This window comes from Sciurus vulgaris, assembly GCF_902686455.1.
Source record: "Sciurus vulgaris genome assembly, chromosome: 1".
Classification (NCBI taxonomy): Eukaryota; Metazoa; Chordata; class Mammalia; order Rodentia; family Sciuridae; genus Sciurus; species Sciurus vulgaris.
Window position 1 is genome coordinate 100,671,526 of NC_136461.1, and position 19,836 is coordinate 100,691,361.

General features: G+C 44.8%; 1 protein-coding gene across 4 annotated transcripts in view; it reads right to left on the reverse strand.

Moving 5' to 3' along the window:
- The window catches only part of KCND3 (potassium voltage-gated channel subfamily D member 3), a 214,830-nt gene that overhangs the window by 4,355 nt on the left and 190,639 nt on the right, over positions 1 to 19,836 (reverse strand). The window contains exons 3-8 of one of the 4 annotated variants that reach the window (XM_079135458.1): positions 11,341 to 11,503; positions 4,916 to 5,017; positions 4,488 to 4,577; positions 2,906 to 2,962; positions 1,558 to 1,805; positions 425 to 839 (exon numbers count right to left, since the gene is read on the reverse strand). In XM_079135458.1, the coding sequence (XP_078991584.1) occupies positions 638 to 839; positions 1,558 to 1,805; positions 2,906 to 2,962; positions 4,488 to 4,577; positions 4,916 to 5,017; positions 11,341 to 11,503 (862 nt within the window). In that variant the 3' untranslated portion in view covers positions 425 to 637. Of the gene's footprint in view, positions 1 to 424; positions 840 to 863; positions 1,173 to 1,557; positions 1,806 to 2,905; positions 2,963 to 4,487; positions 4,578 to 4,915; positions 5,018 to 11,340; positions 11,504 to 19,836 lie in introns of those variants that run through there. The other 3 variants (XM_079135460.1, XM_079135461.1, XM_079135459.1) reach the window with 3 other exon arrangements.

Sequence of the window (19,836 nt, forward strand, 5' to 3'; positions counted from 1 at the left end):
GTAACTGACTTAGAGCCTGAAAGCTTTTGCTTTTATAAAAGGAAGGAAAAAACAAACAAAACAAAACAATAACAACAACAAAAAAACCCCACAAAATGCATTGTTTTGGTTCAAAGATGTTGGGTCCATGGAGAAAAACATTTCACAAAAATCCGTTGGTGTTTTTGTTTTCCACCTTTTCCCATGAATAAATATTATCCATTAAGAGCCTTGAAAAAGGTGCTTAAATACACAGTGTTATATTTTCTTCCTGTTTTGCATGTGACCTCTTGGCCTCTGCTTCTCTTGGTCTTACAGTTTCCTCACTGGGGACTCCAGAAACAATTGTTATTTGGTCTGAGGCTCCCCTTCCAGGACCTGCCTTGATAGGCAGCCTATCCCCCCACCGCCCGTCCCCTACCCTTCCCCTCCCTCCCTTCCTCTGGCCCCGGTGAGATACAATATCACAGGGCTATATCCAGGCCAGCAGTTGGGACCATGGGTACCCCTTGCTGCCTCTTTTTTCCTTCTCAGTGCTAGGGGTGCATGGGGCAGGCAAAAATAGTGGAGAATTGGGGAGAGTGGTCCCAGTGGCCACCCACCAACATGCCAGCCCCCTTCACTCCCGCTACCCCATGTGGCCTTCTGTCCAGTGGTTTTACAAGGCAGAGACCTTGACAACATTGCTGGCTATGGAAGGAATGTTCGTGTTGGGGCCCGGGCTGGCAGGGGGTGGCCGACTTTCCCCCTCTGGGGTTAGCGCTGGGGGAGTGGGGATGCTGATGATGGCTGTGGTGATCTGGGATGTTTTGCAGTTTGGTCTCAGTCCGTCATCTGCTTTCAAATTAAGGCTGGAGCGACTAGGATAGAAAAGAGTAAGTTGATGATGGTTCCGGCTTGCTAGCATCCCAAAGCTTCCTTGACCCCCTATATTTCTTGCTTATAGGAACTAGGAGAAAATTTTGGTGGCCTTCTACCTCTGCCTTTGATAATAGCTTGTAATTTTCCACTCTTAACTATTATTCCTAAACTACTAACAATTGCAAAGTCAGGTGAATTGGGCTCAGGAATGCAGAATATACATTTCCTGCCCATCCCCCTGTCCTGTAGTGGTTGTTTACCTGTCATTTGTGACATTTGGTATTTGCTTTCCCTGAATTCTCCGCAACTCATTTGGAGGTAGTGGGAAGTGGCTTCAATAGAAGTAGAGAAGGGAGGGAAAAGTCTGTGATTCAAAATCAGCCTAGGATAAGCCATGCATTGTACAATTTTGAAAATTATTTCTTTAAGAACATTTCATTCTTTGACTGAGGTGGATCATTTTAGATTATTTTTGAGTTTTAAAATCCCTAATACCCAACCACACTTTTGGCCTGCTCTAGTATCCTCCAGCAACCTATGAAGGCCTTTGGGTTAACTTTGAAGGATGAGAAAGAAGGTGGGGTGGAAGGAAGATTTTTGCTCAAGCATTAGATAAGGGGGCATCGAGAAGGTCCTCAAGTTCTCCAAATGCTGAGATTATTGAATTCTGCGAATGGAGTGACATAAGGCTTTGGGGATGGGAGGGAAGTCACCCACCTGGTAGTAAGGGAGGGCTGCTCACTGCCCTGGATGTGGATCGTGCTGAGTTCCTGCATGCTGCGCAGGCGAGTGGCTGGCAGGTTAGAATTGGGGAGGTGTGTGGTCTTCTTACTACGACGGGAGCAGCAGGTGGTAGTGAGGCCTGGGTGGCTGGACAGAGAGGGACTTCTTGTGGATGGGTAGTTCTGCATTGAGCTCTCCAAGCAGTTCTGCTCGAACATCTGCTCGTCAATAAACTCATGGTTCTGTAGGAGGCAGAGGGAGAAGAAGTAAGAAAAGAAGGTAGGGAGCAGGAGCATAAGCTCCATACTCTGAATGCTGCCTGTCCCTGTTTTGGGCCTTGAAGGAAGGGCTCCCAGCTGCCTGGATCATAGATAAGCATTCGGGTGGGAGCCATGGGCATCAAATGTGAAAAGAAAGAATTCATATTGGCAGCCCTGGCCTTCAGATTTAAGGGTGGGGACTGTAGTTAAGTCATGATGAGACATGCACCCATCTACTGCTCTAGCAGAAGGGAAACCAAGGACATGGAGAGACTCAGTGGCATCATCAGAGCTAGAAGCAAAGAATTTTCTTTGTAGTTTTGTAAGATCTGCCAGACATGGCAGATAAGGAGCCATTGAGTACAAGTATGCTGGGTCATCTTTTCTGGATCTTATGAATTGTCAGGTTGTCACAGAAACTTTTAAAGGCAGTGGGTCATTCACAGAATTGGGAGAGCATTCTTCTTAAAGGGGGAATGGGTCAAACTGTCAGGGATATGTTTTTTATCCCCCCTTTCTCCTGATTATGGGATGTGGATCCTAAACATATCTTGGAGGCACAGGAATCCCTGGGTCAAGTGGGGAGGCAAGGCTAACAGTCTCTTAATTTAGACCAAGAGGATGGCAGGATAATTAAAATATGACTGTTTGGCTAGGTGACTAAAAATCTATGGCATTAATGGTCTGGCTACCAGGGTTAGGAGAAAGTCTGAGAAGCATGAGAACTGAGTTCAGAGAGAAACCAGCCCTGGCAGCCAATACTCGGAGTCCCCAAGATGCTGGGGAGGTGCCTGGAACAAAGGCTATGCACGAACATTCACAGGATGCAGCATTGGTGCTATGTTCCACCACCTCCTCCAAGCCCCTTGGGAGGTCAAAAAAGGTAATCAGAAAGGGAGTTTGGTAGTTCAGTACAAAAATACTGGAAGCCTGAGCTGATACAGGTGTGATAGCAGAGGTAAGAAAACCCCAGAAGAATCAACAGCACATGCAGAGAACCAGACCAGGGGTAAAAAGAGGAGAATCCACAGACTCAGAAGAATCAGAAAGAAAACATCAATTGAATTTTTAAAAAGTTATACCTTGACGGTGGAGGTTCGTACAGATAACAGGGGATCATCCACAAGATAGGACAACCCCTACAGGACAACATGCCAACAGAAGATAAAAACACCATTGATTGTACATTCCAGCATTCTCAAGCCAGTTCTGACATTCAAACTCTTAATCCCAGCATTCCACCCTTTGAGTTCAACATTCCATCCCTTGTTCCAGCATTCTGTCTCCCTTGTCCAAATATTGTACCCCTTGGTTGCAACAGGACCCTGCTCATACCCAACATTCCTTCCTTCATTCCTCCCAACATTGTCTTTTCCACCCCAACAGTCCAGCATTCCTCCCCTAAAATCCAGCATTCCAGAGCTTTAATCCCCATATCCCACTCCCATACACAATCCAACATTCTTTCCCTCAAACTCAGCATTCCACCCCTTCAATGCCAGCATTCCATCCCTCAATTCCCAAATCCCATTTTTTTCAATGCCAACATTCCAGCCCTTCAAACTCAAATATTTTCACCCATGTCCTTTCAATTTACACATTCCACCTAGCACATGCAAACTTGGAAAGGGCAGTTGGGTCTGGGCCTGTCCCTTTGGCAAACTTAGTCTTTGAGAAAAATTCTAGATATGCATATGTAGCTTTTAGTGATAAATCCTAGAAATTAGGGTTTACAGAGCACCTTTCCATTTTGGAAGTTCTCACTAGATTCTACTGCCATTCATAGTGTCCACCTTATGCTCAGATTGAGTCATTTAGCATCTATTCCTGCCACACCTGGGAGACCACAGTATAGAATGGTTGGAATTAGCAAGTTCCTTCCTTAGTGTATCGATCCCTGATTACAGGTTTTTGGGAGAGGAAGTTTCTAGAAAGGAACGGGGAAGGGTTTCACTTTGGCTTGTTTCTACCCTGATGTCTCCCTACCCACTATTCTTAGCACTTTCTGCCAAGGGTCCAGGGTTAGCCCTACTGCCCTTTCTTTCAGGCTGTTAGTGAGGCACAAGCATCATTCACATTCCAGCTGTGGTACCCTACACCAAACCTACTTTTACAGTCAGAGTTCAGAATCTGAACTCCCTAGGAATTGCAGGGTCACTGAGAGGGGTTTGAGCAGATAAATGCTGGCTAGAGAAATACACACACTGCCTCCTTCATTCATTGTCTTCCATTGCAAGAGGAATGTAGGGCAGAAAGGGACCCACAGATTGCAACAACATAGCCCCAGGGGTAGGACAAAAATCAACATTATTCTTTCCTGGGCAAATTTGGCCTGGATTTTGAAGGTGATATACATCAGAACTGAGAACTGGATGGGCAGAGTCCTTAGCCCTCAGCCATCAAGAAGAGGGCCATAAGGACTGGTGGAGTGTGTGGGAAGTTTAGTGGAATGGTCTTTTCTACGATGCTGCAGGACCGAGCAGTTCTCCCATTCTCTATACATTCCAGCATTCTTAGGTTTTCTTCCTGGGAGTTGCCAGACCTCATCACTACCTTTGGATCTGAAGGGGATAGACTGACTTCTAGTGCAGGGTGAGGATGTGAGCAAAGCCCTAGGAAATGCCAGGGGTCAGGGATGAAAAAGGAGATTGGACTGGCACTCACAGTGGTCTTTTCCAGGCAGTGCAGCAGGTGGTGGTGCTGGCTCTCGATGAGTGATGTGGTCTTGCCCATATGCTCCTCTTCTGGGGTACCCTAGTGAGAGAAGAAGAGAGACTGAGAGTGAAGCTGGCAATGTCTCCTCTCTCCAGCAACTTCATTTCTCCACAGGTTGGAGGGCACCAGAAAAATCCAGACGAATTAAATTTAGGGTCAGCATAGAACATGCTCACTTTGGGGTCAGGGGACTTTTATCTAAGGCTGGTTTAGGGGTACTGGTGATATCACATAGGCGAGGTACGTGGAAATTTTGGGAAATGTCTTCCTCAGGGCTCAAACTGGGGCTTTTGGATAGGAGTGCTGCTGACCTTAGAAAGAGAAAACAGGCCTATCTTTTCCTTTATGGTTCTCAACCAGGTCCTCTAGGTACCTACCGCCAGTTCCAGTGCCTCGTTGAGGAGCCCATTGCGCTTGCTGTGCAGGTAAGCATTGGAGCTTCCTGTTTTGGCCACACGGATTCTGGCAAGGCGGGCCTTCTGTGATGGGCAGAGATAATGAAATAGTGAGCAAGATCAAGATACAAAGAGACACAGGGCTGGCAAAGCCAGCAATAGTGGGCTTCCAGAGTCTGACCTCCCAGGTGATGTCTGGCAACAAGGAGGAGTCTGCTGCTTCCCAACCTCATGAATCTCTGCTTAGAGACTCTGGGACTATCTCTGAGACACCATGTACCCACTTTGTGCAGCTTGACCATGATGAGAATTCCAAGGAGCTTTCACTCATGTTTTTTAGCCTATGTGTACCTGGTAGAGAAATAGCATCTATCCAAATTCTTTTTCCTCCCAAAGGTTTCATGACCTTCACACAGTATTATGCAGTGCTGTTCAATTGAGTATTATCTCCTAACTAGATTTCAAGGGCCTTAAAGGAGAGTATGTGACAGCTGTCTTGATTCTCATAGGATCTTGTGCAGTTCCCTGCATCAGAAGGTCCCCAAATTTTATAAGGAAAGTGAGGAATGCATATGAGCTCCTCAGTACTTAACTTTCTCTGCTTTCTGCTTTTCTCTTAGCACTTATATGAATATAGAATGCTTTATATATTTGCCCTACTACTGTGTCTTTCTCCCATTAGAATATAAATTCTTTGAGGGCAGGAGTTTTTTCTTTACTGATGTAACACCCGCCCTCCCCCCCCCCCCCCCCCCCCCCCGTGCTGAGTCAAACTTCTTAAAGTTAATAAATGTATTTACAATTGCATATCTGTCTTTGGGAGTTCATGCCTGGATGTGTCACTATATGTGTACTATGTTGTGTATGTTGGTGGAAATGCATGTAGTGCTTACGAGAGGCGATGGGTTTGTGGAGGTGGAGGGATGGAACACATTTTCATACACCACTTTGGCTTTAGCTAGGACTGTTGAAACTCTCCCCAGCTCCACTGTGTGGAACCTCTGTCTCAGCTCCTCTCTTGCTTGCAGAGGCAATGGGAAAGGCTGGACATGCTTCACATGTTGGTGCTCTTCTCCTTCCTCATGACCATCAGTGTCTCCATGACAGCAGCACAGTCAAAAAGAGGGGACTAAGAGGAAACAATCTTTGATAATGGAAAGAAAGGTTCCTGTTGGCTTAAAAAAATGTAGCTTGAAGTTTAGACTCTGTAGGTATAGACCCAGTTCCGGGATCTTGCTTCAAGAAGCAGAAAAGCCCACAAGGATCACAGACCCATCCTGGAGTGGAGGGCTTCCTGCTCCTGCCTCTGGGCAAGTCTGCAAGTAACTTCAGCATGGATTCTGAGCAGATGAGTCCTTGAGAAAATGTGGCAATTTTCATTTCTTGTCACCTTGTCCCCCAAGTGTCCCCTACTCCCAAGTATCCTGTCAGGCTGGTTCATCTACTAAAAGGAGCCCAGGGGCTCAAGGGTTCAGGCAGTCAAGAGATGTACAAAGGACATACTGTATGTTTCCTGCAAAGTCCCCCATTAGCCAGAATTTCCTTGCAGAGACAATTCATTCCCTTCCCTGGAATTCTAAATGTGGGGGAGATCCTGCCATAAATCTGAGGACAACTGCTCCTTTAGATAAAGGAGAGAATGAAAAGGGGAAGAACCTGGGAGAGAAAATCCAGTAAGTTAGTCCTATCACTCTTCCTCCTCTTTGAACAAAAAATATTCACTCAAGGTCTAGTTAGAATAGTTGTCCCAGGAATCCTTCTCCAGCCCTCTCCTTGGCTAGATGTTTATTTATATTCAAGCAAGTTCCTCCTTGTTTGCTCATGTGGCTATATTGCTTTGGGTGAGTGCTAGGTGTTGAGAGCTGCATATGGAAATCCAATTGTGTCAAGCTCATTATAGCCTTATATAATCTGATTGCACCACTTAGAGCCAGACATTTCATATCTGGGGTCTGTCTTCATTACTTTCTAGAGATGAAAGATTCTCCTGTTCTCCTTTGTGGCACTTCTTTTAATCTTATCTTACCCTGGGCTCTATTAAAGCAACAGACTGTCATATCAAATGCACTGTATCATTTAATCATTTCCCACAAAAGATAAAGAGGTTCGTGATGTATTTACAGAACCATACCCAACATGTGAATTTGTTGGGGCTCTTTGGCTTGGCTTTGAGCTCCTGAGGGCCAGGACCTGTGGCCGATGCATATTTTTATCTCTGGCACCCAGCACAGGGCTTTATGCTTTGCTCAAGAATAAAGCACTTTGTGATGGCCAAGTAAGGAGGATAATTATGTATAGTTGGCTAGACATCTGTGCTTACAAAGCCATTGGTACAGGCTCAATCCTTATATGGACTGGTCAGCTTTACTTTCTTCTCTGACCATAAGAATGATATGAAAGTTAAGAGGACTTGGAGGTTATCTACACCATTTCAAAGAATGAAGAATGAAATGTATGAGGGAATATGACTTATCCAGGGCAAGGAAGTGGACTAGCAAGCTTGGGCCTTCCTTCAAGCCAAGTATTCCTTCTGTGGTATTTCCTCCTCCACCTTCCTTGAATTTCTTTTTTCTTCTGTTTTTTTGTTTTGTTTTGTTTTTTTGTTTTTGTTTTATGTGGTACGAGGGATTGAACCCAGGGGCATCCTATCCCACTGAGCTACACCTTCAGACCTTTTTATTTTTTTATTTTGAGACAAGGTCTTGCTAAGTTGCTGAGGTTGGTCTCAAACTTGCAATCCTCCTGTCTCAGTCTCCTGAATCTGTGGGATTACAGTAAATTGCCACCACACCTGGTTTCCTTCTCTGAATTTCAACTGCTATCATGCAAGTTTCTAAAATTAAAGAGCAAAGCCCGGGAAACTGCATTTCCAGGGTTGGAGAGATCCGGAAGAAGGCTGCTGCTTCCCTGGTACAGTTTGAAGCACTGTTATGATCAAGACCATAATCCTAGAAATTCCTGTGAAGCCTTTCAAGACCGAGTGCTTTCTAGTTGTCTAGCTGACAGGTGCCCTTTGGCCATGAGTATTTATATCTCTTGCTCCAGAAGAGGCAGAAGAAGAAGAAAGAGAAAGAAATGGAAGGGTCAAAAGAGAGCACAGGCAGTTGCACTCTAAGGCATTTATCGAAGATGAAGTAAATCTTGCATTTACATAAAAAACTGTGCACTTTACTGTAGCTTCATTTATAACAATTGAAAACTAATCATCCCAGATGTTCTTCAACAAACAGTTAAACTGGTACATCCATATCATGGAATACTACTCAGCAATAAAAATAAATGGTTATCGATACACACAATTTGATTGAAACTCTTGGAATTATGTAGAATGAAAAAAGTTAATCTCCAAAGGTTACCTACCATATGAATCCATTTATGTAACATTTTGGAAGTGACAACATTTTATACATGGAGAACAGATATGTGGTTGTTGGGTTAAGATGGGGTGGGGTGTAGTTATTAAAGGGCAACACAAGGTCCTCATGGTATTGGAAATGTTTAGTATCACTGTGATTGGACTGTGCACCAACTTAGGTGATGAAACTGTAAAACACATACACAGGTACAAGTAAATCCAGACAATTTGAATAAGGTTGGTGGATTGCATGATTGTCCACACCCCATATGATATTTTACTATACAGTTTTATAAAACATTACCCTTGGGAAAAATTGGACAAACTATAAGGGATCTCTCTTTATCCTCTCTCTCTCTCGCTCTCTCTCTCTCTCTCTCTCTCTCTCTCTCTCTCTCCCTTTTTTGTATTTGTATCAGGGATTGAACCCAGGGGTGCTTAACCACTGAGCCACATCCCCAGTCCTTTTTTGCACTTCGATTTAGAGACAAGGTCTCACTCAATTGCTTAAGGACTCACTAAATTGCTGAGGCTGGCTTTGAACTGAGATCCCCCTGCCTCATCTTCCCCAGTTGCTGGGATTATAGGCACTTGCCACCACACCTGGCTCTCTTTATTATTTCTGACAACTACATGTGAATCTATGATTATCCATCAAAATATCCCATCTTAAACAAAGGATATGGGCATGCACCAGGGCTGGAGACAGGGTCCAAACATCCCTCTCCCTGTGCACTGCAAGATCTCCCCCCTTGACCTCTACTTCTCTTGACTCAGGGCATGCAGACTGAAGCAAATCAATGTCCACAGATAGAGATGACCATGTGAACTTTTTATGCTCAAGTCTCATGGGCTGGAGTTTACCTTCATGATGGCCCCAAGTCATGGGGTCTAGCTGAGGACTAGCATTACCTCCCTGACCTCCCAGTCCCAGCTCTCCACTCCCATGAAGTACCTGGGCCTGCCTGCCTTGGCTCACCAAGACAGATTCGACACTGGAACCCCAAGGTGAAAGAGACAGAGCAGAGCAACCTTGAGGAGAAACAGTATCCAGCCTAGGTGAAAACACTCTAAATATTTATTCTGATTTCAAGGGGGATGAAGATGGAGAGGAGGGTGGGAGGGAGGGACACCATTCTTGAGCAGCTAGAGGGAGGAATAAGCCAGAACGACTCCTTCTGGATTCTAATCACACACAATGAACTTGATTCAGTCCCAGAGGGAAATGTCCACTGTTATATTCTTTGTAGATGAGATGCTCTAAGAAGTAAGAGTATGGATGGGGAGGGGAGAGTGGCTGCCGGAGCTACCTAGAGCCCAGCTGTGATGGACTGTTGCCATATGAGCTGAGAATTCCTGGGTATCCCACCTGCTCTGCCCAAAACCTACATCAGCTTGGGGTGGTGTATGGAGGGGTGTACGTGTGACAGGATCCCTGGACCTTCAGCCTCAGGCTCCTGGATTTGGATATGAGATTCCAGTTTCTCCCTGCCCCTTTATATAGAACTGTGTAAAGAATTTAGATGTTGTTCAAACTTGCCAGCTGACTCCAACAGGGAAAGAGAGAAGACTTTCATTTCTGGGATGAGTGGGAGCAGGTTGGGGTGGGAAAATCCTTGGGTGAATAGATAGGAGACGGGTGCTAGAAGGGACAGAGAGGACAATAGAAGAGAAATCATAAGGCTAATGACATTATAGAACAGGTCAAGATAAGTAAAAATAAGTTTAGCTTGGAAAGAGGTGGACAGGAGGACAGGGAGGAGGAGTTAACCACAAGGGCACATGATCTGCTGGAGGTAGGAACCAATGGGTTACCAAATAAGTAGAAATTGTGTATATTTTATTATATATTATCCTCTGTAAAATATAGTAAGTGTTGTACATTTTGGAGCTAGCTTTAACAAATTTGTGGCTTTGTTATAGATAGCATAACCAGATTTGTTCTGAAATTCTGGAGTCTTTTGATTTAGACTGAAGCCTTACCACCATCTAGGGCTTATCCTTGCAAGTGGGAGGAAATAATAAGCCTGCCCGTAATAGGTGCTCAGTAAATGTTCGTACTGTAAATGAACGAAAGAGAGCATAAAACAAGGAGACAAAAGCCCAGGCCTCCATAAGTCAATCTTTTAGCGAGATTCCCTCCTTGCCTTTGTACCCAGAGGCTCTCACCTGCCCCTTGGAAGCAGAGATGCTGCCAAAGGGTATCCAGCTTTAGCCCAGATCAGAAGGGAAATGGAAAACTCCCCTCAGTCCTTTCCTTACAGGAACGCTGCCTCAAATTCCTGCCTCACTTTCACTAGCCAGATGCCTTAGAAAATCAGATGCTGGAGAGCTAGTTGAGAGGGCAGGTTGTTCCAGAATGGAGGTTGAGGGCGAGTTGTGAGATCTGAAGATGAGCATCCTCAGAGCCCAAGCCTTTCTACACATGGCCCCTTGACGTCACCCTTCCCTGCTGACCTCAGGAGTGCACACTGGGCATAATTTAGACCTCTTCTCAGGATTGATGGTGAGTCCTGACCATCAGTTAAGTTCTGTGCCTTCACCCTGTGATGCCCTGCAGGTTACTAAAACCTAATGTGTCATTTATCTCTGAAGTCAGTAGCCTCAGACTGTTCTCCTTTCATGGTGTTCATTGTTGTTCTTGGTACACTTATTTTTGTCACTAGGTTTTGTATAGGCTATTATAGAACATTAAAACGAGACTATGTTTCCCACTAAGCTCTTGGCTGGGAGAGGGCAGAGACAGGAGATTCTTGAGTGCCAGTGGTCATGGCTGAGGAAGTCGGGGCAGAGCCAAGGACCAAGGAACTGCCGCAGAATATCCCAAAGGGGGATGATCAGCTTACGGATAATGGAGGGTTTGTTGCGTTTTGCAGCTGACTGGGGCTGGAATGGAGGACACTGTGGGCAGTTAGGGACACAAAGCTACCTTACCTTCCCAAATATAGGCGATCTATATAGCGATCCTCCAAAGGACCCCAGGCCTAACAACCTGCCTTTGCCCCCTTCCCTGTATGCCACCCCGACTGCCATTCGTGTGCCTTCAACTTACCTTTTGTGCCCTGCGTTTATCGGCTCTCTGATTCTGGTGGTAAATCCTGCTGAAGTTGGAAACAATCACAGGGACTGGCAGGGCAATGACCAGAACACCACTCAGGGAGCAGATGGAGCCGAAGATCTTTCCTGCAATTGTCTTCGGCACCATGTCTCCATATCTGAGAGAGAGAGAGAAGCAGAGTGTAAGGAAGAAAGGGATCATATGGGAAAAAAATCAGGCTTTCCAGCCAGTCCTTCACCCATTCATTCATTTATTCAAATATTTTTTGGCGTGTCTGCTGGGTGCCAGGTCCAGTGGTACAACTTAGGAGTGAAGGAGAGAGACCAGATCCTTATGTTCACAGAGCCAACTTCCTACAAAGGACCATACACAGTAAGTGAATACTTCAACAAGACTGTAGCTTGCAGTTGTTTCTATGAAGAGAACAGAAGTAGATGCTGCATCCGGTGGCAGTAGTGTGGTCAGAAAAGGCCTCTCTGAGGCTGAGATCTGAAGATGAAGGATCCAGCTATGCAAATACCTGGGTACAAGTGTGCCAGGTAGAAGAACAGAAAGTACAGAGACCCTGAGGCAGTAGGAAGGAGCATGGCTCTTTCTAGGAACTCTCCACCAGCCAGTGGGACTAGAATCAGGGAGGGAGGTGGGGAGTGATACCAGAGGAGGTTGAGGGGATAGGCAGGGCAGAGCATGAAGTAGTCTAGTGGGTCACAGTGAGGAGTACAGATTTTATCCCATGGTGAGGAGACATGGATGAATTTTAAGCCAAAGAGCAACAGTCTCATTTATGATAATAAAAATAAAATAATAAACCTGCTTTCTATTCCTGTAGAGATTTGCAATTGACAAAGCACTGTTTCAGTTGGACCTCTCCTAAGCCCCTGAGCCCTGGCTGGCCTTAGCCCTGCTGCACAGATGCAAGAATTGAGGCTCAGAGACATCACATTAATTGCCCTTCTTTACTCAGATGGGCTTAAAATCTACTCCTCTTGCTTTTATTTTCTACTGACCACACTGGTGTCAGAGGGGGACCATCAGCTCTGGAACTCAGCCCCTTAAGCTGTGAAGTCACATTGGGACAGTGCCGGTTCCTCTCAGAGCTTGGAGAAACTCCCTTAAGTACTTCACACCCTGGCAGCTGCCCACTGGGACTGGTGTGGTCTGGCTCCCGCTCAGCCCTGGGCAAGCTGGCCAGAGCCTACCTCCTCCAATCAATAAGATGCTCTCCACAGTGGTTAAGTGTTTAGCCTCCTCTTTATTGAGATAATTTAAAGGCCTTATTAAGCAAAGAGCTGTGATAACTCCTCTGGCCAAAGCCAGAAACATTATTTCCCCTGCCTCTGAGCAGAAACAGGCTTAGCATGACCAGGAATGGTTGTTGCTAAAGTAGGCTCAAAGTCATTTGTCCTGAAGGGAACCTGAGAGGATGTGGAAGAGGATGGGCAAGCTGTTTCAGAATTCTGAGGTCCCTACCCCAAAAGCTTGGGGCTTTGCGGAGGGTGCGGCAGTGGTTGACAACTATAGGGGAATGAATGGATGATCTCATTTAAGCTCCTCTATACCCTATGAAGCAGGTTCCTGTTTTGAGAACTGTCTTCCTCCTCCTCAGAGTTGAGGCCTTTGTACTTGCTTAAGCTTCCTCAGACACACACTAATATCAGTGCCTACTACATTCCTCGTGGCTCTTTGTGGCCAGATTTGCCTCGTTGGCCATGACATGTAAGGCAGGCTTTAAGTGAAGAAAATGAGAACTTGGATTCTGCAGTGAAATGACCTGGGTTCAAGAACTCCATTCCACCATTAGTCACTGTGTGACTTTGGGGAACTGGTACTTGGGGCCTCTCTTTCCTTATCTATAAAACGAAGGTAAGAATAGTAACCTATATCGTAATCCCATTGTGACATATACAGCTTTTATCTAGGCATTATGGAATCCATAATCTCTGTTGGTGGGAAACTCTAAAAACATAGTTAATTGTCCCAAATTCAAACGATCGCAGTGCTAGAGAAGAGCAAACCATCCCTGGGATTAAGCTGTGATTTTCAGATGACACAACTGAGAAGCAGCCATGGCCTCAGATGAAAAGGAAGCGCCACATGAGTATGGGAAACCAAAGCTGTTTCAAAGTGACGGAGGCTAGTGAAAACGCTAATGACAACAGAACAGGTTGTTTTATCCATTGGAAGAAAGAATAGGAGGGGCTATACCTATTGCTGGGGCAGATGGTCTGCAGTAGCCTATGACAGACAGAAAGCAGAAACAACCCCACTGCCAGGTGCTTCTGCCTTCTCTATGAAGAATGAACTTCATCTTGGAAAGGCTGGGACAAGTGTCCATAGGAAGGATGTGGAGCTGGAAGTCAGGAGGGAGAGCAGGCAGTGAGCAGCTGGAATCAGTGGACTTGCATTACAGGCCCGCATGGACCCTCCCCCAGGACACAGGAGAACTGTGCAGATGGGGTTGCAGAACTACTGCCCATGATCTCTGAGAAATCATGGTGCAGCAGAGCAATACAAAGAGAACAGAGATGGAAAACTGTTGTATTTATATTTTTAAAGATGGAGAAAGGGGATCCGAGAAACCATAGACCGACAGGTTTGGCATCCATCAATTCTGTCATGGGATTGCAGGCAAAATGTAAGAGCAGATTATTGAGTGGACAGCTTGTGAACACTTGGAAAATAAGCTATATTGGTTTGCTTTGCACACATCTTGCCAAATTAACCAGATTTCTTGTTTGAGAGTGAGGTTAACTGGCTGATGGATCAGGAGACTGCTACAGACCTATTGCATCATGATTTGAGCACGATGTGTTCTTGTCCCAGTTCTTTATACCCTTGACAAGCTTAGGAAGGTGATGTGGATAGCAATGTGGTTCTTAGGGGTTGAGCAACCATCTCTATAGACTTCTGGAACTTCTTCAAGATTATCAAGGGGAATCCTATGCCAGCAAAGGAAACTCACAGTTTTCGTGTTGCAAGGGTCTCCTTTAGTGAAACAAAGAATGGATCTAAAGTTAGGTCTCCAGTGGTGTGTTACAGAATTTTTCAACAACTTGTATAAAGCCAGAGGGAGGCAGCATGGCCTAATAATTGAGAGAAGAGACTGGCGTCAGATCTCAGTTTGAACCCTATCCCTGTATTACTTCCTAACTTGCTAAATGATACTGGGCCAGTTAATTTGATCCTGTGCCACCTGTAAAATGGGTGTTTCCAGAGTTGTGATAATAATTTAGAAGAAACACTTCATTTGGTGTTTGGGTGACTGTAAATTCTCCATAAGCAGCCAGTGTGATGGGCACTTACTTTTTGTCTACTAATATCCTACGTCCTGCAGGAACTGTGCCCCTCCCACCATTATGATATAAACTGCACAGAGGAGCTGCCACGGTCTTGCAAACCTTCCCCTCTGCTACTCCCCTAGTCAAATAAGTTCAAAATAGGGCATCGGACCCAAGCTGGGTCAAGGGTTTCCTTTCCCAGGTTTATTTTTTAACAGTTTTATTGACATACAATTTATATACCACAAAAATCAACCTTTTAAATTATACATTTCAAAAGACTTTTTTGTGTGTATTTACAGTTATGTTTCCATAATTACTGTCTAAACATTTTCATAACCCTATTCCCCTGAAAAACAAAAACAAAAACAAAAACAAAAACAGTTCATGTTCATTAGCTGTCAGTGACCATTCTACACCCTTATTCCCGGTCACCACTGATTCTGTCTCTATAGATTCCCTGTTTTGGATGTTTCATCTAAATGACTCATATAATTTGTGGCCTTTTGTGTCTGACTTCTTTCACTCAGCATAAAGTTTACTCATGTTGTAGTACATATCAGTACTTCATCCTTTTTTATGCCTCAATAAACAATTGTATGGATATACCATACCACATTTTGTTGATTCATTCATTAGTTGACAGATATTTGGGTTGTTTCCACTTTTTACCTTTTAGAAGTAATATGACTGTGAACTTTTGCTTAGAAAGCTTTTGTGTGGACATGTTTTCAGTTCTCCAGGAGTCAGGTGGTAACAATATTTAACCATGTGAGGCTCTGCCAGACTGTTTTTCAATTGCACCATCAGTGATGAATGAGGGGTCCCATTTCTCCTTACCTAAGACAACACTTATTATCCGTCTTTTTCATTATCGCTATTCTGGTGGATATGAAATAGTACCTCAGTGGTTTTACTTATTTATAGTTTTTGTTCTAGGGATTGAATCCAGGAGTACTTAACCACTGAGCTACATCCCCAGCCCCCTTTGTGTTTTATTTTGAGATAGGGTCTCCCTAGGTTCCCAAGGTTGGGATCATACTCGAGAGTCACTGGGATTACAGGTGTGTGTTCTGTGCAGACATCTCAGTGTGAGTTTGAGTTTCATTTTCCTGATGGCTAACGAGGTTGAGTCCCTTTTCCTCTTTCTTGGATTGTACCTTTTGGACCAGATCAATCTCTTTAAAAGAAAGAAACAGCAACAAATATAGCTCTGGAGCTGTTGGCAGCTATGCTTTCTGCCATCAGAAAAAACCAGGTAGTAGTTAGAGAGGAAGAAGGCTGCCATGCAGAAAGAGATGAGAGGAGGAAAGGAAAGTTAGAGAGTTTGAGTTCCTGTTCCAGTCCTTGCTGAGGGCCAGCTGGACCTCTGACCTTTCTTGGTTAGTAGTTCTGCTCTTTGACTCTGCTTACTAACAAATTATTATTGTTGCTGAAACTTCTTTCCTTTCTTTCATTTTTTTTCATTGGGATCTGAAGATGATTACGATGATGATGCTACTGCTGATTGTTTTAAGGTAATTTTTTCCAATTTCTAAATGACAGAGCTACTATGAATTGGAGTCTTTAGGAGTCAAAAGGATTTTAACAGGGTGTAATCATGGGAGAAACCAAACAGTTTAATTTTAACAAAGACAAATGACACCACCAGCATTTCTATTCAAATAATCAATGGCTTGTATAGCTGATGGGAGGAACCTGGCTTAACAGGAGTCTATGTTCAGAATCACTGGGGAATTTAACTTCAGCCTTGGCCACCAGTAATAACTGCTAAAACTTTAATTTAGCAGAAAAAGGGAGTAGGTAGATCAACCTCTCTCCTTTGCGTGGACTATTTCCAGGCTGCTGTGTTGAATTCCAGGTGCTATAGGACATTGGTGAACTGACCTGGACACTGGGATTTGAATTATTTGGAAATCATCTCAAGGGAAACAAAGGAACAGGAATGTTTGGCCTGAAGAAAAGTGGGTGGGGATGGGAGCATGGAAACTGGCAATGTACCTTGTACCAGAGCCTGTCCTAGGAACTTTATCAGCAGGGCTCAAAACACGCTGCCCTGCCAGAGGAAAAACCCTCTACTGGGTCTCCAGCTGGGTTAGTTTGGTTCCCATTCCCCTGCTCTTTCATTTCCAGCTTCTCCTGGGCGGGGTGGGGATGGGGGTGTCAGGAATTGATGGTCCTGGAAAAGGACTCTGGGAGTCAGCTAGAACTTACCCCCTCTTCTCCACCCCTCACCCCACCCCACAAGCAATACAGTATAGTGGTCAAAAGCATTCTGTCACCAGACTGCTTGAGGCAAATCCTGGTTCTGCTGATCACTAGCTGGTCCACCCTGGGCATGTTACTTACCTTCTCTGTCCTTGGTTGCCTGGCAATGATAAAATAATGGGATGCGCTTCACAGAATTGTTGTGATAGATTAAATGGGTTACTATTTGTAAATGTGCTCTGCCTGGCACATAGTAAGAGCTTTATGAGTGTTTATAAAATAAGCCCTGGATCCAGACCACCATTATTTCTAGACTGTACTTCTGAAAAAGGCTCTTAACCAGATTTCTCACTTCTACCTTTGTTCCCCTTTAATTCATAAGCATATTCTTCAAATGCAAATCCAAGTACATCATTCCCCTGCTCAAAGCATTTCAATAAATGTTTGTGGAATGTACGAGTTAATGACTGAAACCCCCCTCGCATGTTGGTGTAAAGACTCTGCCTGTTAGACCGCAAACACTCATTAAGCTGCAGTTAATTATAATCGTAATGACTATGATGGGACCTTCATCCCACATCCTCTCCTAGGTCCCACCTGAGCAGGAGCACTGCCATGGGTGAGCTGAGGGTGGCTCTAAGTCCTGATGGAGTCTAGGGCCTATTTTCTCTGTGGAATTTCTTAGAGCGAGATAAGAAAAACAAAAATAGAGAAGTCACAACCCAGGGGACAATAACTAAATCCAGGGCCTATTCACTAGTCCTCCTCTATGTGTGTGAATGAGGACTCTCTTCCAGGTCCCACCCCTGCTTTGTGGGCGGAGATGGAAAACTTTTTCTGGAGGCTACATCCCAGGAACAGGTGAGCTCCGTGCTCACACCAGACTCAGGAAGCCATCCACAACCCTCCTGGGGTCAATGAGGAGCAGCTGCCTGCCCTGAGCAGGTGGCGATGGAGGACTGCATACTTCTCTGCCTCCTCTCTCCTCATGCATCCTCGGTAATCCACAGTGATGTCTGGGCTGAGGCAAGAGCAGGGAAGCTTACCCTCCTAATATGGAAGGCTAATTAATTTGTATTAGGGCTTAGGGATAATTAAACTTTTTATCTGAACTTAAGCTGCACAAACCACCCGCCTTGTACAATTAATTGCTGCCTTCATTTCCTCCTCCAGGTGCCAGGAGATAAGTGCAAGCCAGGCTTCCCTGTCCAATTCTGCCTGCCTCTTGGGCAGGGACAAGGCTACCTGCCTGGTGGGGAGTTGACACTGACTGGAGACTAAGGCACAGCCCATTTAGGGGGCTCAATGAAAGAGACACTAGTGAGTATCTGAAAAGAGATGTCTCAGCCTCATGCCACATCCTGTCCTGCACCCACCTTCAGCACTGGGATGCCCCTGAACTTTTGGCTTCCTGGAGCCCCTGGTGTTGGGGATGGGGTAGGGCCAGAGACTGTTCTGTTGGGTGGGGTCAGGGTAAGGAGAGTTCTCAAAGAAGCCTGGGCCACCATGGCGAGGTCCACAGACTTGGCTGAGGCTTACTCTCTGTCCAGGGGCAAAGGAAAATCGTAGACCACTCTGGAGGACACCAAAAACACCAGCCTGGCCGGGCATGGTGACTCTTGCCTGTAATCCCAGCGGCTCGGGAGGCTGAGGCAGGAGGATCACAAGTTCAAAGCCAGCCTCAATAACCAGAGAGGTGCTAAGCAACTGAGTGAGACCCTCTCTCTAATAAAATACAAAAAGGGGTTGGGGATGTGGCTCAGTGATTAAGTGCACCTGGCTTCAAACAAACAAAAAACCCAAACAAACAAACAAACAAAAAACCCCGGCCTGGACTGATGTGTTTGCCTCTTGACAAACGCCTGTGCAGCCTCTTTCAGTGTCCCAAGTCCCCTCCTAGGTAGCAGCACTGCTGTCCTCTATGTGTGTATATTTTAAACTCACATCGTGTCAGGAAGTGAGCATATAGCATTTCATTTGCTCCTCCCAGTCACCCAAAGGAGTAAATACTATTAATATGCTTATTTCACAAATGAGAAAACTGAGGCACAGACTGGTTAAGAAATATAGCCTGGATAGAGGTAGAGTATTTGCCTAGCACATTCGAGTCCCTAGGTTCAGTTCCTAGCACCACAACAAACAAGCAAACAAACAAAGCAAGGCAAGAAGAGAAATCTGACTATATGACTGAGGTCATTTAACTAGTCAGTTGCAGATGACTATATGACTGAGGTCATTTAACTAATCAGTTGCAGAACTAGGAAATGGACCCAGACTGTACTACTAGTTACTCTGGTCCAAAGCTGTGGCTCCTGAGAAGTCAACATGGCAAACAGCAGTCAGATTAAAGGGAAAGGGGAAGATAACTTCACAGGTGATCAGATCTAGGGCATCTGTTTAGCCATAATTCTTCCACTACTGTTGATTGCCAAGGAGGGAACTGGGGAAATGAAAGCTCCACGTCAGTCCTTCTTTCTACCAATACCCCTCCCCACCTCCACCTGGGTCCCTGCAGCTAGGTGCTTTCCTGCTCACCTGCAAAGTGAGTCCTAACAGTGAAACCAGGAGCCAAAAGGCTGAGTTTCATTTTGGAACCTTGCAGGTCCTCTGAAAACCCCACCTGAGGTGGAATCAGAGACCGGAGGCTCAGAGCAGGGAAGCCTAATAACTGCAGTGATACTTTAGTAACAGTTTCTTTTTACTTAGTATCAATATGAGCCATTTATCAAAACCTTACCAAATTCATTTCTTAGGGGGAAGGAATAATCATTCAAATGAACTTTTAGAAAAAGCAAATTTCATGCACTGATTAAAATAGGATTGTTTATTTTAAATATGAAAGATTTTTTTTTGTGAATAACATAAACTGAAGAGCTTAAAGATAGTTACAATATACAAAAGTTAAACCTCTTACAATAAGCTAAACGGTATCATTTTTTAATGGAAGGACTTAATGCAGTTTTCACATGACAGTGTTGAATTTATGATGCAATTTTCACGTATG